The sequence below is a fragment of the Orcinus orca genome, chromosome 17 (assembly GCF_937001465.1).
Source record: "Orcinus orca chromosome 17, mOrcOrc1.1, whole genome shotgun sequence".
Taxonomy (NCBI): domain Eukaryota; kingdom Metazoa; phylum Chordata; class Mammalia; order Artiodactyla; family Delphinidae; genus Orcinus; species Orcinus orca.
In genome coordinates this window covers 35205083-35232068 of record NC_064575.1, presented here as the reverse complement: position 1 = coordinate 35232068, position 26986 = coordinate 35205083, and the positions used below count along the sequence as shown (strand labels likewise).

The 26986-nt window shown below is 50.4% G+C and overlaps 1 protein-coding gene across 4 annotated transcripts in view; it reads left to right on the top strand.

Annotated features, from left to right (window-relative positions):
• The window catches only part of LOC125961817 (uncharacterized), a 90849-nt gene that overhangs the window by 49630 nt on the left and 14233 nt on the right, over nt 1-26986 (top strand). The window contains exons 3-4 of one of the 4 annotated variants that reach the window (XM_049700841.1): nt 924-975; nt 12358-12469. The exons of the other annotated variants lie outside the window; for them this stretch is intronic. Of the exons in view, the coding sequence (XP_049556798.1) occupies nt 924-975; nt 12358-12469 (164 nt within the window). The remainder of the gene's footprint in view (nt 1-923; nt 976-12357; nt 12470-26986) is intronic. 4 annotated transcript variants of the gene reach the window in all.

The following is a 26986-nucleotide window of genomic DNA, read 5'->3' as shown; positions in this document are numbered from 1 at the left end:
ATTTCCTTTAGCATTTGTAATAAAGCTGGTTTTGTGGTGCTGAATTCTCTTAGCCTTGGCTTATCTGTAAAGGTTTTAATTTCTCCGTCAAATCTGAATGAGATCCTTGCTGGGTAGAATTATCTTGGTTGTAGGTTTTTCCCTTTCATCACTTTGAATATGTCTTGCCACTCCCTTCTGGCTTGCAGTTTCTGCTGAAAGGTCAGTTGTTGACCTTATGGGGATTCCCTTGTATGTTATTTGTTGTTTTCCCTTGCTGCTTTTAATGTTTGTTCTTTGTATTTAATTTTTGATAGTTTGATTAATATGTGTCTTGGCATGTTTCTCCTTGGATATTTCCTGTATGGCACTGTCTGCGCTTCCTGGACTTGATTGCCTGTTTCCTTTCCCATATAAGGGAAGTTTCCAACTGTATTCTCCTCAAATATTTTCTCAGTTCCTTTCTTTTTCTCTTCTTCTTCTGCGACCCCTATAATTCGAATGTTGGTGTGTTTAATGTTGTCCCAGAGGTCTCTGAGACTGTCCTCAATTCTTTTTATTCTTTTTTCTTTATTCTGCTCTGCAGTAGTTATTTCTACTATTTTATCTTCCAGGTCACTTTTCTGTTCTTCTGCCTCAGTTATTCTGCTATTAATTCCTTACAGAGAATTTTTAATTTCATTTATTGTGTTCTTCATCATTGTTTGTTTGCTCTTTAGTTCTTCTAGGTCCTTGTTAAACGTTTATTGTATTTTCTCCATTCTATTTCCAAGCTTTTGGCTCATCTTTACTAGCATTACTCTGAGTTCTTTTTCAGGTGGACTGCCTATTTCCTCCTCATTTGTTTGGTCTGGTGGGTTTTTTCCTTGTTCCTTCATCTGCTGTGTATTTCTCTGTCTTCTCATTTTGCTTAACTTACTGTGTTTGGGGTCTCCTTTTTGCAGGCTGCAGGTTCGTAGTTCCTGCTGTTTTTGGTGTCTGCCCCCAATGGCTAAGGTAGGTTCAGTGGGTTGTGTAGGCTTCCTGGTGGATGGGAGTGGTGCCTGTGTTCTGGTGGATGAGGCTGCATCTTGTCTTTCAGGTGTGCAGGACCGCATCCTGTGGTGTGTTTTGGGGTGTCTGTGACCTTATTATGATTTTAGGCAGCCTGTGTGCTAATGGGTGGGGTTATGTTCCTCTCTTGCTAGTTGTTTGGCCTAGGGTTTCCAGCACTGTAGCTTGCTGGTCGTTGAGTGGAGCTGGGTGTTAGCGTTTAGATGGAGATCTCTGGGAGAGCTTTTGCCTTTTGATAATACGTGGTGCTGGGGGTGTCTCTCGTGGACCAATGTCCTGAAGTTGGCTCTCCTGCCTCAGAGGCACAGGCCTGACACCCTTCAGAGCACCAAGACCCTGTCAACCACACGGCTCAGAACAAAAGGGAGAAAAAAAGAAAGTAAAAAATAAATAAAATAAAGTTATTAAAATAAAAAAAATTAAAACTTTTTAAAAATTAAAAAGTAATTTTAAAAAAGAAAGAAAGAAAGAAGAGAGCAACCAAACCAAAAAAGAAATCCACCAATGATAACAAGCCCTATAAACTATACTAAAAAGCAAAGAAACAAAAGACGTACAGACAGAACCATAGGACAAATGGTATAAGCAAAGCTATACAGACAAAATCACAGAAAGTCCACCGCCTCAATTTTGGGATGATTCATTGTCTATTCAGGTATTCCACTGCTGGGATAGATTTCCCTTTTTCTTCGTTTGCACAACTCCTGGGGCTCAGCTTTGGATTTGGCCCCGCCTCTGCGTGTAGGTCACCTGAGGGCGTCTTTTCTTCACCCAGACAGTATAGGGTTAAAGGAGCAGCTGCTTCGGGGGCTCTGGCTCACTGAGGCCGGGGGGAGGGTGGGGTACGGAGTGCGGGGCGAGCCTGCTGCAGCAGAGGCCAGCGTGATGTTGCACCAGCCTGAGGCGCGCCGTGCGTTCTCCCGCGGAAGTTGTCCCTGGAATTCGGGACCGTGGCAATGGTGGGCTTCAAAGGCTCCCGGGAGGGGAAGTGTGGACAGTGGCTTGTGCTTTCACACAGGATTCTTGGTGGCTGCAGTAGCAGCCTTAGCATCTTATGCCTGTCTCTGGGATCTGCGCTGATAGCCGCGGCTCGCGCCCGTCTCTGGAGCTCGTTTCGGCAGTGCTTTATTAATCCCCTCTCCTTGTGCACCCCGAAACAGTGGTGTCTTGCCTCTTAGGCAGATCCAGACATTTTCCTGGACTCCCTTCCAGCTAGCTGTGGCACACTAGCCCCCTTCAGGCTGTGTTCACACAGCCAACCCCAGTCCTCTCCCTGGGATCTCAGCTCTGAAGCCCGAGCCTCAGCTCCCAGCCCCCACCTGCCCTGGCAGGTGAGCAGAGAAGCCTCTGAGGCTGGTGAGTGCTGGTCGGCACCGATCTGTGCGGGATGCTCTCCGCTTTGCCCTTCGCACCCCTGTTGCTGTGCTCTCCTCCATGTCTCCAAAGCTTCCCCCCACCCACTGCTCCCTGTCTCTACCAGTGAAGGGGCTTCATAGTGTGTGGAAACATTTCCTCCTTCACAGCTCCCTCCCAGAGGTGCAGGTCCCATCCCTATTCTTTTGTCTCTGTTTTTTCTTTTTTCTTTTGCCCTACCCAAGTACGTGGGGAGTTTCTTGCCTTTTGGGAAGTCTGAGGTCTTCTGCCAGCGTTCAGTAGGTGCTCTGTAGTTGTTCCGCATGTAGATGTATTTCTGATGTATTTGTGGGGAGGAAGGTGATCTCCACGTCTTACTCCTCTGCCATCTTGAAGGTTCATTCATATTTTAAATACTCTTCAGAGCACAATTTTTTAACTTTTATTTCTCTAAACATAATTATTTAATAATTAAGAGGTGTCAAAATATTACAGTTGGTTTTTCTTGTCATTCTGTTTGTTTGTTTGATCCCATATTGTATCTTGGAGATTTGGGGGCAACTTATATTCTGTAGCAGTATACAGTATATATGCACAATGTTTTAAAAATCTGATGTATAAATATTGAGTTTTACTGTCACCTAGATGGCAGATGTGCAAAAAATAAATTCATTAAAATATTTCTAATGTCCTGGTTTTAAAATAGGGAGCACTTTCTCAATGTTCATATCCTCACATAGTCATAAAATTTCCTACTTTAACAAAAGTCACTTGGTTCTCTGCACACCAATGAACTTGAATGTTAAATTTACATGTTCATGCTAATGTGTCCTCTGCTAAATTTGGGAAATTTTCTTTCTGTGTATCCATTGATATTTCACTATTTATCATGGTGGTGTAAATGCTTGGGTTGGCTTGACCTAAAAGCATCCAGATTCATGGAAATGAATGTGGAAATGGGACAATATAATTAAATATCACAATTAATGGGCTTGATGCTCCTATATCATTCTTCACACAATCATATTAAAAGTAGATTTTTTTTATTATGTAAGACTTTGTTCTATATATAGTTCAGCCAGAAGTAAAATTATTCCTAAATCACCCTGTCTCTCAGCCTAATGCATCAGCTTCAGCCTGTACACATGACAGTCAGACCTTGATTGGCTTTTTTCTCTTCCAACTGGCAGTGTAGACAGCAAACAGGAACCCTGTCTGAGAAGAGTTTGTGTATAGACCCAGAGAAAAATTTTAATATGGCACTGTTGTTTATGTTATGATCAGCCAAATTTACTGATCCAGTCATTTATTTATTTGTCCTTACAAAGTCCTGTATTCATCCATCCATCACATTTCCTGAATACTTACCATGCACCAAATACTGAAAGTACAGTAATAAGCAAAACAGACATAGCCCACGTAGTCCCGGATTTCATAATTTGGAAAGCACAGCTGGACTAGAGTTACCCTTAGGAAAAATACGTTCAAATATAATTAGATAATCACACAAATATGTGAAATGAATAATAAACATATGATGCTGTAAAAGCAACGAGACCCAGTATTTTCAGGAGGTCAAAGAAAGGCTTTTTTGTGTCAGTGCCATTTGAACTGAGATGGGAAGGACGCATTAACTAAACAATGGCGGTGATGGGGAAAGTAATCACTAGCTATCTGACCTCAGACAGGTTACTTAACCAGTTTATGCATCAGTTTTCTCATCTGTCAAATGACAAGGTTAATAGTACCTACTTTATAAGGTCTGGTGAGGATTTGGTAAGAGTTTAGGACTATGTTCACTACATGGGCTCTATGTAAATATTACATATTGTTGTTACATGGCATTTTTACCCATAGTTTGCTAAGTTAGAAACATACTGAAGAAAATAAAAATAAATAATACTGAATGTTGATTTCAGATTTATTCAAAGTAAGATGCAAGTGATAAATAAAACTTTCCATACAAAAAGTCACAATTCAGGTAGGGAGACAACATGGAAAATGTTGAAAGCGATGAAAATGATGATGTGAACTGCTTACAGTATATGCATTATGAAATGACACCTAGGAAAACTGGAAATCAATGAAGTTGTGTTAATTGCTATTTTTTCTGGAAAGGGAAGATGGATGCTTGCAATAAACTTAAATGAAAGATTTTTAAAAATGGTGCCCTGGGAACAGAGAGGCACAAAAGCATGCTCATAATTTTGTGGCTTGGGCTGAAGCATTTCTCAGATGTCCTTGAAAGTTTCCAAAGACAGTCTTTCCTCAGGAAAGTATTTCTTCTGTGAGTAAATAATGTTCTTGCCTAGAAATGAAATGCAGTAATATATTACATTGCAAGTGAACTGTTAGCAAGACTGGCAGCAGAAGTTCAGAAACAAATGTCTCATTGCAATCTAGAGTTTGAGGCTCTGTATCTGAACTTCCATAACTTCTAAAGGGATGCCCTTTGTATGAAATCAAAATAGTCCAGAGAAGAATTTTGACTTCTCTTTACTTAACTATTAGAAGGATTTATTTGGAATTATTATTGTGTCATGCATGTTCCGCCTTAAATTTTCTGTGGTTGAGTTGCACAATTGATAAGCTAAGGTTTCTTTTCACCATAAAAAGGCTCCTTTTAAGGAGTCCTATAATAATGACATTTAAAATACTTGCTTGCTTTTGAAGAAAGCTTCATGCTTGGGCTTCCCTGGTGGTGCAGTGGTTGAGAGTCCGCCTGCCGATGCAGGGGACACAGGGTCGTGCCCCGGTCCGGGAAGATCCCACATGCCGTGGAGCGGCTGGGCCCGTGAGCCATGGCTGCTGAGCCTGCGCATCCGGAGCCTGTGCTCCGCAACAGGAGAGGCCACAGCAGTGAGAGGCCCACGTACCGAAAAAAAAAAAAAAAAAGCTTCATGCTTTCCAAAGTGCTTTATAAACGCATTTCTATGAGGCAGGTGGAACATGTCCTGTCAACAGTATTTTACAGAAAAGAAAATGGAGGCTGTAAAGGAAAGCTGCTTGGTCAAGGTCATTCAGTGCGTTAGGCGAGTTTTCATCACAGGAGTACTCACAGTTGAGCAGGGAATCCAGCAGGGAAAGCTTAAGGCTTTAGTCTATCTTTACACAAGTATTTTTGCATAAATGAAAAATTTACCCAAAATGAAGTGCATTAGGTACCTAAGTACTGCCTTCTTGTTCCTTAGCGTCTAGTGAGGGATATAGACTGAGCATATTCTATCCCAGTGAAGATAACTTAGATTATTCTGAGGATGATCACTTGGGCTTTAGAATCTGAATTCCAGCTTGACCCCTTACATGAAGGAAGTTACTTAATCTTTCAGAGCCTGCTTCTCCATCCCTTAAATGGCAATTTGAATGCTCTCTTATATGTTTATTAACTCATTCACTTAACAAAGCACCTGCTAGATCTCAAGTACTCTGCTAAGAATGGTGAAGCTTTTCTAGGAAGCCAGAAGACATCCTTCAGTGGATAGCGGAGGTCAAGAGAGGTTAGAGTTAACACTTGAATTTGACAGTAGGAGAAGATGAAAGGTTCACACGGCAAGGAAAAGAGAAAAAGACTATTATACAGGTTAAAGAGCTAGACCTGGATATATTTGGAGTGACAAACTTTCTGAATTTTGATGTACCATACTTCCTGCCTCAGTTCCCACATCTTGGAAATGGGAATAATGATTAAACATGTTTCACAGTATTCATTTGGTAGAGATTAAATGAGGATTAAATAAGCATGGAAAGTGGCATAGGACAAATTTGATAAATTATTATGTATGAAAGTGTGTATAAGTAAAATCAATTGCCATGACCCCTCTTCGTACCGAGTGATCACAGCACGCTTTAATTTTCTAGCTGAGTCTGGATATGGATTCGTAACTTTATTCAAACAGTGTATCAGGCACCACTTAACCTTTGGATTGGCTGGAAATTTTTGCTCCTCTGCTCTAATACAATTTAATTTTAATTTTGGTTTTTAAGGTACATGGGTATAAATAAGAAGAGTGTTAAAGAAATGTATTTCAGATTTTAAATTCAAAAATGTAGAAGAACTTTCTTTTACTATTTTTCATTTTACCTTTGGGTGCACTGATCAGCTACTTTTTCTTCTGCACCCAGGCAAAAGGGATTCTGAAGAAAACACTTTAAAATTTTGATTTCATATATAAGATAGTGGGAGCCTCTGCCTGCTTGATTTACATTTGTGCTCACCTTCCACTTTATGCGGGAGGGGGCATACGAGTAAAGGAAATTTTTATATGATTTCAAGTTATTTAATTCCTGATATTATATTTAGCCATGATAGAGTGTTATGATTTGCCTACAACATCCATCCTTCCTTTTCTTGTACCTTACCTTGTTCAGAGAGGACTTGTGCCTGTTCTGCTTTGAATTTCTCAACCAGTTCAGCTGCTAAAATCACAGGTGGAGCTTAGTTTCTGCTGATTTAATCCACCCAATCGAGATAGAGTTTCTCATTTTATTCAGCAAATATTTACGATGCCTTAAAAAAAGATTTTTAAAAAAATGCATGGTCTTATTTGCTAATGCTGCTGGGAATTAATTAAGTTTTAGGTTCACAGTAAAATTGAGCACAAGGTACAGAGATTTCCCACACATTCCTCTGGTGGGAATGTAATAAATTGGTATAGCCACTGTGGCAAACAGTACGGAGGTCCCTCAAAAGCTAAAAATAGAATTACCATATGATCCAGCAATCCCACTCCTGGGCATATATCCAGACAAAACTATAATTCAAAAAGATACATGCACCCCAATGTTCGCAGCATCATAGCGGCGTTATTTATGATTGCCAAGACGTGGAAACAACCTGAGTGTCCATCAACAGATCAATGGATAAAGAAGATTTTATATATATATATATATATATATATATAAAATTTAAATTTATATATTTGCATACATATATATATATAAATACTACTCAGCCATAAAAAAGAATGAAATTAATTTTGCCATTTGCAGCAACATGGATGGACTTGGAGGGCATTATTCTAAGAGAAACAAGTCAGACAGAGAAAGATAAATACTGTATGATAGCGCTTATATGTGGAATCTAAGAAATAAAACAAACTGGTGAATATAACATAAAAGAAGCAGACTCACAGATATAGAGAACAAACTAGTAATTGCCAGTGGGGGAGGGGGAAAGGCAATTTAAGAGTTGGAATTGGGAAGTGGGAAGTACAAACTATTTGGTGTAAAGTAGGCTCCAGGATGTATTATACAACAGGGGGAATATAGCCAATATTTTGTAATAAATGGAAAGTAATCTTTAAAATTGTATAAAAATATTTTCTTTTTTAAAAAAGATACTTCTTAGCTGATAGAACCTTTAGAAGTCTACAGAGGCAGATAATTTTAAAATTGCAGCATATAACTTCTGGAGCCTGGCTGACATTCCCATAGGAAGCCGCATGAAAATTACTTTCAAAGGCATTCATCACCTTAGCTTACAGGAGTCTGTTCCTTCAGTGTGTATTAGTCCATGGTGCATCCTTACTTTGACTTATCTGTGAGGTTCACTTCTCGCCCCCAGGAACAAAGCCTGCAGAGGGACAACTTGTTTGGCTTGGGAGCCTGCCCAATATGAAAAGTTTGCAGGCAAAATCAGAAACAACAGCTGCAGGAGGAGAGATGAGTGTTGCCGACAGCTAATGATTCAGAAAGCAATTTGCATGAGAGCCTTCTGCTTAACAGGAGGCAGCATGTGCTGGGCAATGGTTTACCATCCACTGCCAAGCTGGTTTCTACACCCTGAGTCCTCATTCCATCAAAACACGTGTCCTGAGGGAACGCCCAGCCACCAGCTTCCACTTACCTGAGTTAGCATGACCTGCCATCTAGAATTTCAGAGAGCTTTTCATTTATTAACTCACATGAATCTACTTTATCCTGAGGCTCTGGATACTAGTCCCATGCAAACTGATTTAATAACAAACATTTAAGTGCAAATCCAAGGTCATCTAGATAATATTCTTTGACAGCTTATTGCATATGAGGCACTGCACTGTGCACTTTTTATACCATATCGGACTTCATAACAGACCTCTGAAGTGGGTGGTTAAGTTTCCTGCCAAGGGATCCATACACAAGAAACGATAATCAGAAAAGACCAAAGTATTATTTATTACTAGTGAGCTAGTCGCTGTTACTTCATTTTGGAATTCTAATTGAGGCTTTCCTTCTCTCTCTCTCTTGCCCCCAAATCACAGATGACTAGGTCATGGGACAAGCTTAAGCTAACATGCCTTATTCTGTGAAACATAAGCTGAGCTACTGAGACAGAACCATGTGACACGTTTGTCACTTTCAAATGTAATAATTCTACTCATTGCTCCATAGATGTTCTGGTTACTGACCAATAACATTAACAATTCCTCTTCCAAGAATAGGATGGAGGGGAAAGGCACTGGATCTCCTATGCCTCCCAAACATGTGAAGGCCAAAGCATGGTGGGAGGAGAAGCATATCTCTTTGTAATATGTTTTATTCCCTGTTTTATAGATGTGCATATGGAAGATTAGAAAGGCTGAGTAACTTGTCCATGTCATGTAGCCCATGCTTTTAACTTTTTTATTATACCACTTACCCTTCTCACCTATCAATTTACCTTTTATACTGATGTCCTGAGAAACAGACCACTGTATGGTATAGAAATGAACAACCATAAATAAGCTGGAAATGCATTTCTATTTACATTAACTAAGATAGTCACTTGTTTCTTTTAAGTGAGGTCCTCCGCCTTTTTAGGGACCTGAGTAAACTAACGATGTGCTTCCATTGATTAAACAAGAATTCTCCAATATTCCATAGAAGAATCATACATTTCTTTAAGCCCTGTGTATGCTTCTAGGGTTTAGATTCTAAATGAAATAGGTTTCTGTTTTTCATTAAAAAAAATGAACACAGGGTTTCACTTGTAAATTTATTAACTTTTTTTTTTCTGTCTAGCAACAAGCAGTGACTGTTGTTGGGTTGGTGGACATAGTAGAGATGGCCATTCAGAAAATCACAAATTTTAGGAACTCTAGCATTCATGTAGCTCAGAACTGTAAGAAGAGACCAGAGGAAGATCAACATGCTTTAAAGTATATTACAAATCAATATTGAAATAGAGCTTAACGTATAATTCATCTGGAAAGAAGCTCAGAACGTGATTGCCAGTTATTTAATATTCTGGTCAAAGACAATGGAAGCACTATTAAAGTATGGCATTTTGACTGCCATTGGAAAGGTCAGGTTTCAAACAGCAGTGCACTAGTTGTGCTCAAAATGACTAAAGAATGATGAATAATTAAGTGAAGAGGAAATGGGAGACCTGCATTCTAATCTTGTTTTGGCCACTGATGGGAATCATGTGGACTTTAAGCCCATCACACAGTCATTTACCACCTTGGTTTTCTCACCTGTAAAATGAGGGAGTGATTATAGTTCTTTAATAATCCTTGATGATCTTTAGCGCTATGATTCTAGAAGCATCTTGATTTAATACAGTTTAAGGATTTATGTCTAAACTCTAGCAAGCAGAAAAATGTTCTTTTATTTCTAAAATGGACTTGACATTGAGTTAACAGAGCAAATGAAACCTTTTGAAGATTGTTCAAAGAATCACCAACTTAAAATTCATCTCCATTGTTGGTTTTTATTGTCTGTTTAACTCTTACTAGATCTATAATAGTTTTATTTATTTTCCTTTGCACCTGGACTGGCAGCCTGTGTGGTTGGAGAAACACATCACCACTTATTTTAGATACTTTGTTATCAGAGCCAACTCTGTAATCTTTGCTCTGCCTGTGAATTATTTATTTAATTTGATGTGTTTTTTCCTGGATTCATAGAATTTCCTTTTGTCATGATGCTTCTTTCCATTTATGGGACTGTAAATACAGCTGACTAAACCTCTCTAGTGGCCGAATACATATCAGGTCTTTTGTGTGAAGGATGCTAGCTAATCTTCCCGTTCATAGGCTGACTACATTTTTATTCATTTGCTTTTTTTCTACTCACCCCTGACAGTAGTATCTGTGGAATAAATAAAATAATGATACCTACTACTTATTTAACTCGGATCAGAAAACTTGACCTTTTCCTAATTTTTTACATTTGCTAGCTTTGTGGCAATATGCACCCCTATTTTTCTCTGAATCTCAGTTCACCCTCTACATGGGAATAATTATGCCTACCATACAACGTGGTGATCATAAAAGAAATTCCACCCATCTACTACCATATTGGGGAAAAATATTTGGATTGACTTTTACCAGACTTGGAGGCACATGTTTGCAGTGGCCTGTTTGAAAATACTGACTACGTGGGGTACAGTGGGATACTCTGAAGGCACCTTACAGAGGTAGATAATATCTCTCCCAGGGCATCAACGCTAAAAGTGAGAAGCATTTTGATTTCTCATCAAGAAAGAAATGTTCTATGATGTTAATGGTTCTTAACTTTTGGTGATTCATTAAAATCTCCTGGGGAGCTTTTGATAATCTTAAAGCCCAGCCTGTAATTTATACCAATTAAATATGAATTTCTGGGGGTTGGACTGAGGCATTGGTATATTTTAAGGTTTGCAGAATGTAATGGTTAATTTTTAAGTGTCAACTCAACTATATCCTGAGATACACAGATATTTTGCTAAACATTATTTCTGGGTGGGTCTGTTCCCAGATGAGATTAGCATTTGAATTGGTAGATGGAGTAAAGCAGATTTCCCTCCCCAGTGTAGGTGGGCCTCATCCAATCTCTTGAGGGCCCCAAAAGAATAAAAAGTCAGAGGAAAGGAGAATTTGCTCTCTCTGCCTGAGTGTTTGATCTGATCCCCTGCCCTCTGACTGTGGCTTACGTCAGTTCTGAAAACTACACCCCTGGATTTCCTAGTTTCCAGCTTATATTTAATATACAATATATTTAATATTTAATATGTTTAATAGCAATTACATATGTTAAAGCAATTACATATATTACATTATATTTATTATATATCTCCTATTGGTTCTGTTTCTCTGGAGTACCCTGACTAATATGGTGCTTCCAATACACTGTAAATATTGAGAACTACTATATATGTTAAAATACTATGGCTAAGGTATTACAAAAGTGGATGCTCTGACAGTGTAGTTCTGCTTCTTAAATGGGCAACTCAATGAGGATAAGTAGCAATGTAAATTATTTTTTTCATTTTAAATGGTGGCCAGTCATATATGTATATATAAACACTTTGGGAGGCTATAAGACACTAATTAAAAGAACTTATAGGATATAAGCACTAAAACCACATCAACTCACCACTCAGTAGAAGGAATTCTAGGCCCAAGATATAGAAACCTCCATACCTGAATCATCGGAAAAGATGTAGAAAAGACACTAAAACTATTGAAATTTTCAGAGATCCCTTGTGACCCTTTTGGAGGTCATGATATCAGGACTCACTGTCTCCTGAGTCTTGTTTTGTAATACAGAGAGGGACCCACAGTTACATAGTAAATTGACACCTGAGACTTGTTTTTTTTTCAGCTAGAAGTGGAAAGGAGAAATATCTTTCACTGAAGCAGAGAGTAGAGGTATAAGTGGGGAAGACAAGGTAAAGAAAGAGAAAAGAAAATAATCCATTTAGAGAAGACTTGCTCTTGGGGCAAGCCCTGGACATATAGTCATTTATATATCCTATTTCAGGATACATTGCATGCTTTACTGTAAGTAAGCATTTAATGATTTGTCTTCCACATACTTTGTTTCATTAAAGAGATTCACTTCTGCTGGCATTTTGTTTCATGGGATCCCAGGCCCTTAGCATAGTCGCTTAGTAAAGTATTTGTGGAATGAATCAGTCAATATGTCCTCAAACTCAGTACCCTTCTCAAATCAGTTACCTGCTTTATACCATAACTGAGATTATATTATCATAGTGTTAGGACTCAAAGGGAAATATGATCTCGATTTTAGGGTGAGCGGCGAAGCTGCCGAGCGCCCGCGTCGCTGCCGTGGCCGCAAGACAGACGCCCCCCAAAGCCCCTCGCCTGGCTCGGACCAACGGAGCCGGCAGCCCAGCACTCCGGTGAGTGGCGCCTCCTCCCCAGCCCTAGACCCCCGCTGGGGACGGGCCGGCCGGGCTCTTTTGTGCAGCGCACCGGGGGTGCTCTGCGCCCCCTCCGCGCCCCGGGGTCCAGTCCGCCGGACCCCGTGGCTGCGGTGCCCGCGGTGCGATCGGTCTTTGTTTCCACCGGGGCCCGCGGCTCGGCTGGGCTCGGCTCGAAGCCTGGCAGGCAGCGCCAGGAAGGGGGAGGGGGAGGTGGAGGAGAAAGGGGCGCGGGGAGGGGGGGTTCCCGGGTTTCCTGGCCGCCCCGCGGCTCCCCCGGCTCGGGGGCGAGGTGCGCGCCCAGCGCTGCCGCGCGCCCCCTCCTCCTTCCCCCTCTCTCCGTCTTTGGATTTAAAACTGTAATTTGCTCTCCAGCTTGCTTAGTGTGTGGCGGGGGTGGGTGAAGGGGGGGACCGTGGGACCGGAGAACAAGGCTGGATTTTAGGAACGGCCCTGGGAAAGGGGGAGACTGCGGAGGGAGGAGCCCCTCCCCTTCAACCCCCAAATCCCAAGGTTCTGCTGGTGCTCTGGGAGTTGAGAGGCGGGGACCTAATGACCCGGAGCGGGTGTGGGGCGTAGGAGGGATTTGGGGGCGGCCAGGGCCGTAGGGGTTGGGCCGCGTGCCCGGTTACCTGGTGAACAAAGTCGGCTCACTTTTGCATAAATAAATAAATAATCGCCTATCAATGCGTTTCCTCTGAGGCTCTGATGGAATCGGCCCCCTCTTCCCCAGGGGGTGCGGTGCTGAGTGACAGCTGTCAGCCCCCTGGGCCGGTAGCTGGGGGTGAATTGCAGAATCCCTCTGCTTTCTGGCTAAGGGCGCATTCCCCTGCTGGGTCCTGGTCCCCAGGCAGAGCCAGAGGGGCAGAGGGCTGGCTCTGAGTCTAGGAAATAACCTTGTTTCCTGTTCTACAGGAAAAGGGACAGCAACCCAGAGTTTGGGGGCTGGGGATGAAGACTGATGGGAGCTGGAGGGGTTCCCCAGCAGCCTGACCGCCCCCAGCCTCCTGCCAGGCGAAGGGGCCAGCTGAGGGAGGAAGGATGTGGGCCTTGCTGGCCTGAGGCGGGAGCTGGGGCTGTCCCTGAGACGGGCAGCGGGCACTGAGAGGGAGGAGGGAGAGAGAGAGAAGCGGGGGCGGGAATTCTCTACCGCAGACCCTGGGGGCCAGGGCCAGATGTGGAGGGGTGGGGAGTCCCCCCTCCCTCCTAGCTTGGGGTCCCTGGGGCTGGGCGGGGCTGAGCCTGGTGCCCTCCGTTCTGCACCAGTGCCTGACTGGCAGGGCCAGCTGAATTTGGGCCCAGGCGTCACCCTGGGAGGTAGGGCCAGGCTGCACCAGCCTGGCCCCTGAGCACAAGGAGGGACCCTTGGGGGGCCTGTGCCTGTCTGGCTGGGCAGGCGTTTCCCACCAGACCAGTTGGTGTCAGGCGGGACTTGGCCCCAGTTCCCTGGGCAGAGCTCAGGGTGTGAGGACAAGTTTGCCTTCGGGTCAGGGTGGCCACATTTCGTCCGCTGCTGCTGCCGGCGGGGCGGGGGCATGCGCCCGGGCCTGTGCAGAGTCCTGCCAGGAGCATTTGGGGTGTTTCTATTGTTGGCTTGTTCCTGTTCCGTGTGGCCCGGTGTGTGTAGCTGTGTGAGCTGGGGCTGTAGGTGACAGATTACCAGTTGGTCGTCCCCCACCCACACACAGCCCCCACCCCTGCCGCCTGGAGGGGCAGGCTGGGTTGTGGTGGTGAGCTGCAGGGGGACCCCCCCAGGTGGCATGTGCCTGCAGCTTGCCATTTCCCTCCTTTGAGCAGATGTATATTTTTATAGTAATGGAAAATCAAACTGGATAGTAAGTTGAATTCATTTTTTTCTTCTGCTGTGTCAATAGTTGGAATTATCTCTAGAAACTAGTGAACTTCTTGCCCCAGAGCTCCTACCCTCCAGAGGTTGCAAAGATCAGTGAGGGCATGAGCTTTGGGGGACCAGTTCAAACCAGTGACTTTTGTCCCTCTTGGTCTGGCATTGGGGCAGGTGCCCAGGTGGGCGGGCATTGCCCCCTCCCCAGGCATTCCCCCCACACCCCACCCCACCCCAGGTGTAGTCTGTCCTCTCAGCCACCTCCTTGGTCGGTGCCTAAGCTGTGCCTAAGCCCTCAGGGACCTTCTCCTGGTGGGCTCTCTCCCCCTGCCTGGGCTCCCGGCCCACGTGTTGATATTTATTTTCTGTAGTAAAATCCATTTTTAATGCCGTTACTGTTGAAATAATATAGAGAGAAACAAATGTGATGTGTTTAAGTTGCCCTCTGTGAGTTTTTAATGTGATCTATGGCTGAGGTAGTGATGGAAGGAGCTGTTCGGCTTGGAGGAATTTGGTGTCATAAAGAAAAAGAGCTTGCTGTTTATTATGGTTGCTGGGCTGGGGGGTCTGGAACAGGGTCGTGGGGGCAGGGAGCCCCAGCACCCCCAGGTGCCGTGGATGGACAGGGTTGCTTCTCAGTTTGAAGGTGTATGGGTTCCAGGATTGTTTTGCATTGCTCCCCAGCCCTTGATGGGGCCTTTGGTGAGGGGGCTTGGGAGCTGGGGGGCTTTGTCCCCTCCCATTCCACCTGGTTAGATTGGGGCAGGGAGGCTTATGGAACCCCCTGCTGAGCTAAGTGGAGGTGTACTGTAGGGAGGATGGATTTGGATTCTACAGGAGATTAAGAGACAGAGATGGGAACTTTACCTGCTTGGTGTGGCTGTGCTGGAGGCTTGGAGGGCAAACTGTCCCTGGCAGAAGACCTTTTTTTTTTAGCGGGGGCTGATCTGGACCGGCAGAGCCCCAGAGGGACATTGCTTGTTCTCAATCAGCCTGGAGTGCTGGCTCGAATCACTACCTCCTCTTGCCTCTGTTCCCCATTGGACAGGGGCTTCCTCCAGGCAAACCTGATCCCCCTCACTTCCCCTCTTCTCTGCTCTGCCCCACCCCAAGTCAACTTCTTTTTTTTTGGTTTGTGGAATACAGAGCTCTGTGCCTCAGGCCAGCCACCCAAGACCACAGGGTGCCATGCCTTCATACCAGATGCCCAGGCACTTCTGGTATGATTAGTGAGGTCAAGCAGACTCACCATTATGGGATGGAGCCCAGCTCTGCCTCTGGGTCCCCTGGGTCTCTTGGGACAGATCCGGGGAGGGGGAAGCCAGGATGGGGTGGAGCTGGGAACTGAAGGGGGGGGAGCAACGGTAACATTGTTGCTAATGTCAGCAGATGGGCCCCCCAGGGAGAGAGCTGGGGGAGGTGGGGAGGAAAGAGACCCAGAGAGCCCGACATGAGGTGGAAAGAGGAAAAGATGGTGACAGAAGCCAGGGATGAGGGGGTGAGAGAGAAAACGGTCAAGGAGAAGAGCCAGGATCACAGCCCCTGGAGATGGCATCCAGGGGACCAAGAAGGCCTAGGCATGTGCCATTCCCCACCCCACAGCCCAAAATGAGTGGGCACTGAGAGCCTCTCACCCAAGATCAATTGCTGCTAGGATAGTATCTGAAGGAGAGACAAGCAAAGGTCTCTGGGAAAAGGGAGGACAGGTGGGAGAGAGAGAGAAGGAAGCTCTCCCACAGGAGGAGGGAGACCGGGGAGACAGGAGGATTCCAGGGGTCACTTGACTAATTCTCCTGCCCCAGGGCAGTGTCTCCCCACTCCCCAAATGTCTGGGAACAGAGCCGACCTCTTCTTTGGACCTGGGGGCGGAGCCTGAGGCAGGTACAGCACCCCACAGGTTGTGGGCGCTCTGTCAGGAGGCACCGGGCTTTTAAAAGTGGGGAACATTAGGACTGTTAGAGACACCAGGGGTGTCATCCGGTTGGATCCCCCCCACCTTGTTTGACAGGAGGAAATCCAGTCTAGAGGGGTCCCCTCCCCTTGCTTGCCTGGGACCTAGGCTCTTTCCGTCCACCTCTGTAGTTAGAGAGCTGGAACAGCTGCAGGGGGCCTCCTGGGTGCGGAGGGGGCCAGAGCCTGGGGAGAGGAGCAGGCGGGCACCCTTGTGGCCAGAGCCCCCCCAGGGGAGGGGGAGGCGCCGCTGCCGGGAGAGAGGGAGGGAGGGGAGAGAGGAGGGGAAACAGTGAGTCAGGCTTCCAAGAGCTGAGGATGAGAGAGCCAGAGCTGGGAGGGAGAGGGCAGGGAGGGCTGCTCAGAAGTGAGGAGAGGGAGGGGTCCCAGCCAGGGGCAAGGAGAGCTCTAGAGGGAGGGAGCCAGCCCCTGGCCCTGGCCCAGCGGTAGGGCTGTGCAGGGCTGTGCAGCCAACATGGACTTTGCCCGTGGCAGGTCAGGAAGGAGCCAGATTCTGCCCCTGCGGCGTCCTTTTCATTCCCTATTCCTCATTTATGATCCCACCCCAGGGTCTCAGGAAGAATGACTGACTGTGTCATCCCATCCCTTCCTCAGTTTCCCCATCTATTGTGGGATTTGGACTGTGAGCTCTTCTTAGAGAGGGAGGAACAGAGCCTCCTGGGAAGTGTTGGGGGGTACTTCCTCCAGCTGCTGGCTTTGTGCCGGGGGCCCTGCTGGAGGCTGCCACCAGTCAGTGTAGGGTGCAGGTCTCCGCGGTAGGGCTCCTCTTGAGCCCTCAGAGTTGCTGGGCCAGGGAGTGGCGGTGGTGGGCCACGAGTGCTGGGGTGCAGTGTGTGTGTGTGTGGTGCCGGGCTGGCAATGGTAGGTGGAACTGCCTGGGGCCTCTCAGGATGGCCAGGGCGTAGACAGGGCCACGAACTCCAGATGTCCAGAGCCAACCTCCATTTGGGGAGGGAGGAGACACCCTTGTGATCCACCCCCCTCCGCCTTATCCCTGTGGCTCAGAGGCTCTGGGGCAGCTGGGAGGTAGGAATGGTCCCTGTGGGAGCTGGTGAGAACTGCCTATGGGGCCCCTCGTGTCCGGAGCTGGGACCAGCACTGGAGGGATCCCCAGGGACTGCCTGGGAGGGAGGAGGGAAGGAGCCCCCCTCCCACCCATCTGACAGGAAGCTATGGCTTCGTCCAAGGCCTGGCATCCCCCAGCCCTTCCCTCCTGGATCCCCAGCATCTCTTCCATTGGTGAGGGGATGAGGGAGGTGGGCACTGAAGCTTCCTCTCCTACAGGGCCTGGCTTTGGGGGGAACGGTGAAGTGAAGGCAAAGTGAGGCCCCCTGCCTCCCCCTACGCGTGCACACACAGACTCAGCTGCAGTGAGGCCCTGCTTTCTCCTCTCTCTGCTCTGGGGTCCTTGGCTTGGGAGCCCAGGGGAGGGGCCACTTCTGCAGCTGGCTGGCCCCAAACTCCCAGGTCAGCCAGCTGCTACTGAAGCTTCCAGAAGCTGCAGCTCTGCACCCCCTCCCCGCCCCCTGAGCCAGGAGAGGCCTTTGCTGACCTGGGGGAGGGTGTCTTGGTGAGCGAGTGGGCACCCTTAGAAGGACTAGCACAGACAACCAGACAGATGGGTGGCGGAGCAGATGGACAGAGACACCCACGCACAGGCAGACGGAGAGAGACAGACAGATGGACCAGGGCTGGGAGAGACGGACATACAGAGGTGCTGGCAGAGACAGGAGTCAGAAAAATGGAAGGGCCTGGGGAGAGAGTAACAGACAGACAGAGACAGAGACTTGGAGACAGGGAGATCCAAGGGGGGAGACAAGGTGACTGAGATGGGAGAAGGAGAGATATGGGGGAGAGAGGGAGGGGCAGGAAGAGATAAAGAAAGGGGGAAACCCAGACCGAGAGAAACAGAGAGGAGAGACTGAAGGCTACAAACCACAAACAAGGATTTGATGAGAATCTGGAAGGTGTTTTCTCCTGCTTCCCTCCCCAAACCCCCAGGCCAGCCAAGTCTCCATTCCTTCCACCCCCGGCTCAGTTTCCAGCTGCTAAAGAGGTCAGGGAGAAAGAGAGAGAGGAAGACACACAGACACACACACAGACACACACACACACACACACACACACACACACACAGACACACACACACACACACACACACACACACACAGACACACACACACACACACACACACACACACACACACACACACACACACACACACACACACACACACACACACACACACACACACTCCCCCCAGATCCCAGAGACCCCTTTCCCCTGATCTCTTTGTAGGGGGAGGGAGTTGCGGAGGGTGCCTCTCCTAGCCCTGACCCCTACTCACAAATGTACATACCCCTTGTCTGAGAAAATATCCCAGAATACTTCCCACTCACTCCCCACTCACACTCACTGTGTGTCTCCTTGTGTAAGTGCACCCCCCCATACTCACGCCTGTCCACAGGGGCCTGGCCTCACACACACTCACAAATACACATTTTGTGGCATACATGTCTCTGCTCTCACACTCATCTTGAATCTCACAAACATAACCGGTGAACCTGTCCCTATGCTTTCTTACCCATCCAGGCAGTGACACACAGGCCTCATCGTGGCTTCTCAAAACATGTTGATACACACACATACACAGTCACACTCTCACACAACAGTGGCAGACACCCCAGAGCAGAGAGAGGACTCTTTCTCTCTGGAGGGGAAGATCAGGGTTCCCAGGGAGCCATGGTGGGGGGGTATGCCCCCCACTCTGACCTAGCTGGCAGGGCAGGGAGGCAGGAGACACTTTCAGCTGGTGGCAGCCTTCCTGCAGGGCCTGGCCTGGACACAGAGAAACTGGCTGGTGTGAAAGAGCTGAGAGCTGGTGAGAGTGTGTATGCACGTGTACAAACATGTGCGCGTATGTACAGGTATCAGGGATGGTGAGTATCTGTTACAATGTGTATGAGAGAGACTGAGTGCATATGAGGTGGGATATGGGTGTGACAGGGAGATCCACTCCTCAAGGTGTGTGGAGTGTGTGAGTGTGGGTGTGACAGCTACTTGTCGGGTATGTCTGTGTGGAGGCATGCATATGTGACAGGTGCATGTGGCTGTACCTGGCTTTGCAGTGTGCGGGTGTGTGTCATGGGCGTACACATGTGAAGGACTGGGACTCTGGGGCTGAGGGGCATGTGTACCAGGGTGCCGTGTTCTGCAGATGTGAAGGTGTGGGGGATGTTTGCGTGTGAGTGTAGTGTAGGCAGGGTGCATGGATGAGGGGGTAGCTGCCTGTGTGAGGCTGTGAGCTCGTAGCCTGGGTTGGAGGGCTGTTTTCCAAGGCAAGGATGCTGCTTGAACAGAGGCCACCGGCATGAACACATGCGAAGGGGCTCCAAGGCACACAGTTGGGCGCTGACCCGCACGACGTACAAGGACAGACATACCCGCCCCTGTCCTCCCTCTTGGTCTCTCCTGGCGTCAGTGGTTTTCAAAGGAGCCTCCACGAGGACTGTTTGCTGTGCAGTTCCCCCCACCCCCCAGCCCGTGCCTCTTCAAACACAGGGATGCCCTCCAGGCAGCTTTGTGGAGGCTCCTGCCTCGACCATCTGAAGGCAGATGGGTGGGCTGGGATCTGCTGCTGCCCCCCCAGGGAGCGAGGAGGCGGCACTGCTCCTTCGGCCTGGGCACAGGAAGAGACAGATGGACTGCCTGTCTCGACACCCGGACGTGGGGTCTGGGGGTGGGCGGGCACCACCGGCAGAGGGGCTCTAGCGGGCAGCCCCCAGGTGGGCCCCTGAGCAAAGGCCAGGACTCTGCCCTTCACCTCCTCAGAGGGGCACCCGCCCTCACCCCGCAGCCCCATCACCTGTCTGGGCACAGGGGCCCAACTCCAGCCCCTTGTACCTCCTAAATACACAACCACTTCCCCACTCACAGCTCCAGCACCCCTAAACACACAGCCCCAGCACGCCCCCAAACACACAACCACCACATGCCTACCCACCCAAACACATATTACAGCCCTAGTACTTAACCAAAACCCAGATGTTTATGACCCCCAATATACCCCCAGACACCCCAACACACACACAAGGCTTCTACCACATCCTGAAACAGATCAACTCTTCCTCCAATCCCAGCACCTCCCCAGATACACCCAGGACCCTACTGTAGCCCTAATACCTTCCACACACTCAGGTTCTCAGAGTCCCAGCAGCTAACCAGACACCCACAGACTCTCCCGATGGCCCCAGCGTTTCCCTCCGCTGCAGCTCATCACGTCCCCAGACACATTGATACAGCCCCCTACACCTTTCCAAACTCTCCCCGCGACATACACGTACACACACCGCCTCAACACCCACGCGGAGGAGGACACCCCTGTAGCCACACCATTTACCTCAAACACACAGACACGGTGCATCTTTGAACAGTAATGTCCTCTCAGCTTCTCGTACCTTCCAGGCCGTGCACGTGCATGCGCATCCCGCACACGCACACACCCCCCCAGATCCCAGCACCTCCGCAAACAAGCAGTCCTCTGTGTGTTCCCCAGCAAGCTGCAGCTCCAGTACTTTCCTCAGCCATCCAAGGGCCCAGGGACAGCCCCCACCCCTCTCCAAACACCAGTCCTGCACTCATACACAAACACACAGGGCCCCAGCCCAGTCACCCCTCAGAGCAGCTCCGCCCTGCGCCCACACCTCACCCTGCAGCCGCACTCCCACCATCACACGTTCCAGCACAGCCTCCCTCCTCAGCGCTCTCCATCACCGCTCCCCCACCCCACCTTGTCCTCCCCAGCCTCCCTCCCCCAACCTCCCCCCAGATAGCCTCAGCCTTGCAGACACACTGGCCCACTCTTCCGTGCTCTCTCTCATTCTCGGCTGCCTGGTCCTCCCCCACTTCCCAGAGCCTCCTCTGCCTGGGGAGGCATCTCCAACGCCCTCATTGCCCCAGGCCTTTCATTCCTGGACAGTGAGGCTGTACATCTGGTTCAAAGCTGCCCCACCCAAGACCCTGTGCTCTGGGCACCCTGGCCTGGGCTTTGGGGGTTTGGGGCCTCTTTGGGGGCTCTTGGCACCTGGTCATCCTGGTGTGTCAGCCAAGAACTCTGAGTACCCAGCCATGCCCTGACTCTGTCGTGTATGGGTTGGGGTGGGGGGGTCTGGGCAGGGGGATTTACCCCCAGCCTGCACATTCTCAGGTGCTTGCCAAATCCCCCTCTTCTTGGGCTCACCTGAGGGGGACACTGGGTCTGGAGCTTCAGGAAAAAAAGATGGAGAAGGTGCTGGCTTGACATGCTTCCCCTCCCACCCCACCCCCAGATCCGGGCTTGGGGCTTGGTCTCCCTGGGAGTCAGTTCCAACAGTGAAGGTTACTTTACTAGATGCATGATTTTAAACAGAATCTCCACCATCTGTTCCACCCCCTAATTACAGATGCACAGAATCCGCCTCAGAGGGCAGCATGAGGGGAGTGATTTAGAGGCTGAGCTGCTTCTGCCTGCATTAGGGCTGGGGAGACTGGGGGGGCCTCTGGGTATTGCTCACAGCCCCCCAATCCCATCTCTTTCCCAGGGGCCCCTCGTGCCTCTTCTCTTGTTGGGGGAAAGGCTCCTAGAAAGGTGCCCCGACCCCCTAGACCTGAAAGAGGAAGCAACTGCAATGCTGAGGGAGGGGTCCCTGAGAGATCGCCTGTGTCCCAGGCCCCAAGTCTGGGGAGGCAGGCTCCATTAGAGCCTTAAAAAATTCAGTGGATCGATCTCTTGCCTGCTTCTTGTGCCCTGGGGAGCCACAGGCGCTGGCCTGGCCCAGCTGTCTGCCCACCCCAGGGTAGCAAGGATTAGTGAGGTTAGGGAGGGGGCGGTTAGAGCAGAGGTGGGGACATCCAGGTTTTGGCAGCAGAGGATGTGGCCAGGCACGCCAGGACCCACCAGGTGTGTTTGCACGTATGTGCTGGTCCTCCTTGGCGCAGCTGGCAGGCCCGACCGCAGCTTGAGCCTTGCCCTGTGGGGCCTGACGGGCACCAGGGGCCGGAGGGGATGGGCCAGGGCCTGGGCCTCAGAGGGTTCCGAGGGACACCCCGAGGATGGGTCTACCTTTGCCCGTGGCTCCGGGGACCTGGGGCCCCGGCCAGCTCGCTGGTGGTGGTGGCGGCCGCGGGCACACTGTGCTAGAAGCTGGAGCATTCACTGTGGGGAGAAAGGGAGAGAGGCCGGGCTACAGGAATTTTAGATTGTTGCAGGCAGGAGGGTCTCTGGAACCCTGTGGAGCGGGCAGTCATGCAGAAGTAATCCTATCGCCGCCTGCCTGGAGGAGAGGAGAGGAGAGGGGGCTGGGAGGGGAAGGATGGCGCAGCCGCCCCTTTCCCACCTCAGCCTCTGCCCCAGCCAGCTGTGGAGGGAGCCCGGGACCCCAGGGGGCTCCCCCGGGGAGGCACCACCCTTCCACCGCTGCCTGTGCCCCCTGGAGGGGCGGCACCGCAGCTGTTGCTCGGCTAGGAGCTCTGGGTTTTATAAATAATGCAGCTTGGAGGTGGGGGCCAACTCAGCCTTGGGTCACCCACTGTGGCATCATCTCCAGCTGGCAGTCCTGTGGCAGAGCCCCTCTGCCTTCCAGCCTGCTGCTCCTCTTTTATTATGTGAGTTTGGGCCAGAGGCCCAGCCTGTGTGAGCTGGGCCAGGGCAAAGGAGTGTGGAAGAACCCAGAACCCCCTGTCCTTTTGTACCCCGCCCCCACCAGCCTTCACAGGTTAACTGGCCACTGGCTCAGCAAATCCAGGCTGGGAAGGGATGACCCACTGTTCAGGGGCCTCCCTAGTTCCAGCCCCTCCATTTTGCAGATGGAGTAACCAAGTCCAGAGAGGGCAGGGATGGCCAAGGCCAGCCAGCTGATGAGCAGCTCCTTCCTGTCCCATTCTGCTGTCAGTCAAGGCTCTTCTCAGCCTCAGCTCAGCTAAGAGCAGGGCCTGGGGGGCGGGGGGGATGTTTGGGAAAGTGGTTGCGGCTGAGACGTTGCCATGGCGATGCTGCAGGATGCCGAGCTGAAGTGGGGGTCTAACAGGGTCTCTGGGGCCCCCAGCTCCACACCCCTGTGGTCTTCTCCTCCCCATCTCCTGTCCCCCACCCAGAGGCCTGTCAGGCAGCTCCGGTGACAGGCTGGGTGGGTGACAGGTGGTGCAGGTGATGGGCTGGGTGGGTGACGAGCTGGGTGGGTGACAGGTGGTGCAGGTGATGGGCTGGGTGGGTGACGAGCTGGGTGGGTGACAGGTGGTGCAGGTGATGGGCTGGGTGGGTGACGAGCTGGGTGGGTGACAGGTGGTGCAGGTGATGGGCTGGGTGGGTGATGGGCTGGGTGGGTGACAGGTGGTGCAGGTGTGAGCCAGGCAGGTGACAAGCTGGGTGGTGACGGGCCCTACTGATGACAGGCAGGGGCTGTGGTTGGCGGGGATGCTGTCTCCTGGCTGGTGGCCTGTCGCAGCCCCCCACCCTCACGCGTGTGCACATGCACAGACTCTGGGCTCAGAGCTTGGGGCTAAGATACTAATGAGGCTTATTACGTGTGGGGGGGCAGGTGCCCAGGCTCACTAATGAGAGGCCTTTAACGAAGAGGGGAGACAGCTGGGGGGCTCTGAGGAATTTGGCTGGCCCTCCTGGTCTGGAGGATGAGCCAGGTCGGGACCCCACCTACCCTTCCCCCCGGCCACTTGGCTTTGTGTTAATACTACCCACAGTCATGATAGTTACCACTGTCCAAGAGTTTGCTACACTGGCCGAGCCCTTTACGTGCGTTTTCTTATTTCAACTCAGCAGTCGTGGGAGGGAGGCACTATTGCCCATTTTATGGATGAGGAATCTGAGGCTGAGAAGGCAAGGGACTTCACATAACAAGTTTCTGTTGCAGCTGACATTTTAATCTTAAGTCTTTCTGTCCCCAGAGCCCGTGCTCTTAACCATCCCACCAGTAACACTCAGGTCTTGGCGCAGACCCCGACCTTCTCTCAGGGCCTCAGTTTCACTCTTCTGGAAAATGGATGTGCGGTGGAGGAGTGAGCACCATACGCTCTTCAGCTCTGACTTGGGTGGCTTCAGGGGCTCCTCCAGTTAACTGTCAAAGCCTCACCCCATCTGGCCCAGATTCTAGGTGACACCCCTGGACTGGAGAGAGGGCAGGGCTTAGCACTGAGGCAGCGGAGCTGAAGGGGGATGCCTGGGGTATCCAGACCACTTCCTGCATTGTGTGGTGGGGAGGCTGAGGCCTGGAGAGGAGCAGCAAGGGCCCAAGGCCACACACCCTGTAAACTGTAGGGCCCCATGGGATCCCAGGTCTCCTGGCCTGTTGGAAGGGCGGGGCTGGGAGTGGTGCCAGAGCTGGGAGGTCACCTCCTCCTGGACCCCACCCACCAGCCTAGCTTCTGCCCTGGAGGTTGTGAGCCCCTACATCCTGGGAGGGGGCAGGGGGCTGTTGGCCACCTCTTTAGGGCCATGCCCCTTCCCCGTCGGTCTGGGCCCGTAGTGTCAGTTGATCTCCTCCCTTTGGGACCCATTGGGGTGGAAACTCCCTGGCAACAACTGATGGATGCGTTAAGGCCTTGACATTGGCCTGGGGCCACAGCATGACCCTGGAGGGACCAGGCTAGGGCTGGGGGGCTTGGAGGGGAATTTAAGGGAGAAGAATTACGGTCATAAATCTTGGAGCATCTGGGTTCTCCTCTCCTCGACCTTAATCTCTTACCAAACCTCTCCGGCTGCTCATCCAAGTCTGAGGGTTGAGGGGGGTCCACCTGCCCATTCCCCTCTCCCTCCAACTGATGCCTCCCCCACCCCGAAATTGCACCCCCTATGGGGAAGAATAAGTTGCAGCCACGGCCGCTGGACAGAATTAAGAACTTGTGTGTCTAGACTACTGGATTTGGCCTCTGATTCATAACAGTAGGCAGGGCAGAGAGCTTCACTGCCTCAGTTTCCCCAGCCTTGGGTTTGAAATCCTCTCCTGGTGCCTGACTGCTCAGTCAGGAAGGAGTGCTAAGACCAAGAGGGATTTCACAGCTGCGGGACACATGGCCCTGTCCTCAGAAGCCCCATTCTGAGATAAGCAGCACAGTCCTGGCCTTGAGAGCCCTCAAACCCAGAGGTGAGGTCTTGAACTCAGGCTGCGTGTGCGCTGAGGCTCAGGTAGGGAGTGGGTGGTGCTGGGTGGCTGGTCTGCTTTCTGAAGCAAAGGCGGAGGCTGGGGAGAGGCCAGAAGAAGGGTGGCAGTTTGCCTGGGGGGCTGAGGAGCCGTGTGTGGTTGTGGGTGGGAGCCTGGAAGGGTCTGGCTTTCCCATAGTCCTGGGCAGCTGTAGCCTGAAGTTCTGGCGCCCTCCTAGCTCCCCAGGGAACCCGCTGCTGCCCGGCCCTGGGGACCCAGGCGTCCTGGCGGGTGAGGGCGGGTCTCCGGCAGGTGCCCTGCCAAGCCTCGCAGCCTGCTCACCAGGAATCTTGTTGCTGAGAGATGGAAGATCCAGGTCGGGCCTGCAGCTCATCCCTCCCCTCCGCGAGGAGGAGGGGCCCAAAGATTCCTTCCTGCACCCGCCCTCCCATCTGGGGCAGGGCCCTCCTCAGCAGTGGGTGGGGCTGGGGGGCCCAGGACAGGCCTCTAAGGCTCCGTCACATGTCCTGGAGCCTAGCCCAGCCAGCAGTGGGCACCGGGGCACTCTGGAGGCAGAATGAGCCTGGTGTGGCAGAGGAGAGGCGGGGGTAGGGTGCTGAGGCCACAGGGGGCCCTGCATAGGGGCCTAAGCCTGGCCCTGGCCCCCACTGGCTCCCCCAGGGCAGAGGGTGAAGAGTTGGTTCTCTTCCATTATGGGAGCGTGATTTTATTCCACGTGTCACGGAGTCTGAGATTAACTTGCTCACCAGTCTGTGACAAACCCCTCACACCCAACACACACATACACACACAGAGGCACAGAGACACACGGAGATCCTTGGTCTCACAAACGCACCTTCCACAGACACACATAAGCATTTCCATACTACAACGCATGGCAGACTCTCACATGCAGATACACAAGCACACACTCACACTTAAAGATACACCGAGATCTAGATCCACAGTCTCCAAAGCACAACGTTCTCCCACTCACACTAAGGCCACACAGACAGAGATACAAACAGGCGGTCCAGGGGGACGCTCGCAGCCTTACCTAGACATGCACAGATCAAGGACGCCCGGTGCCCCACAGGCACAGATACACGTAGACACACACAACTCCAGACACAATCTTGTGGGCAAGCCTAGACCAACCGCCACACACACTGAGACAAAGGCCCAGATACATACAGAGACAAAGACAGGCACAGACACACAGCCGGCAGCACGCACACAAGCACAGGCGTGCACACCCGGACACAGACAAAGACAAATAAATGCCCAGAGGTTTTGCTGTGGACAAAATGTGAGGCGCACACACACATCTGGGCCTCCTGCTCGACCTCTCTACCTGGGGATGTGGTGATCTGGCACCCGTGGCTCCAGGGAAAACTCTGAGGAACCTTCTGCTCGGTCAGAGCCCCCCACCCTGGGCTCAGGGCCAGCCCCCACCTCTGGCTCCCGGCCCGTGGCCGAGGCCATGCAGCCACACCCTCAGCAGCGCCCTGACATCCTACCTTACCCTCCGCGTCGTGCACACTCACGGT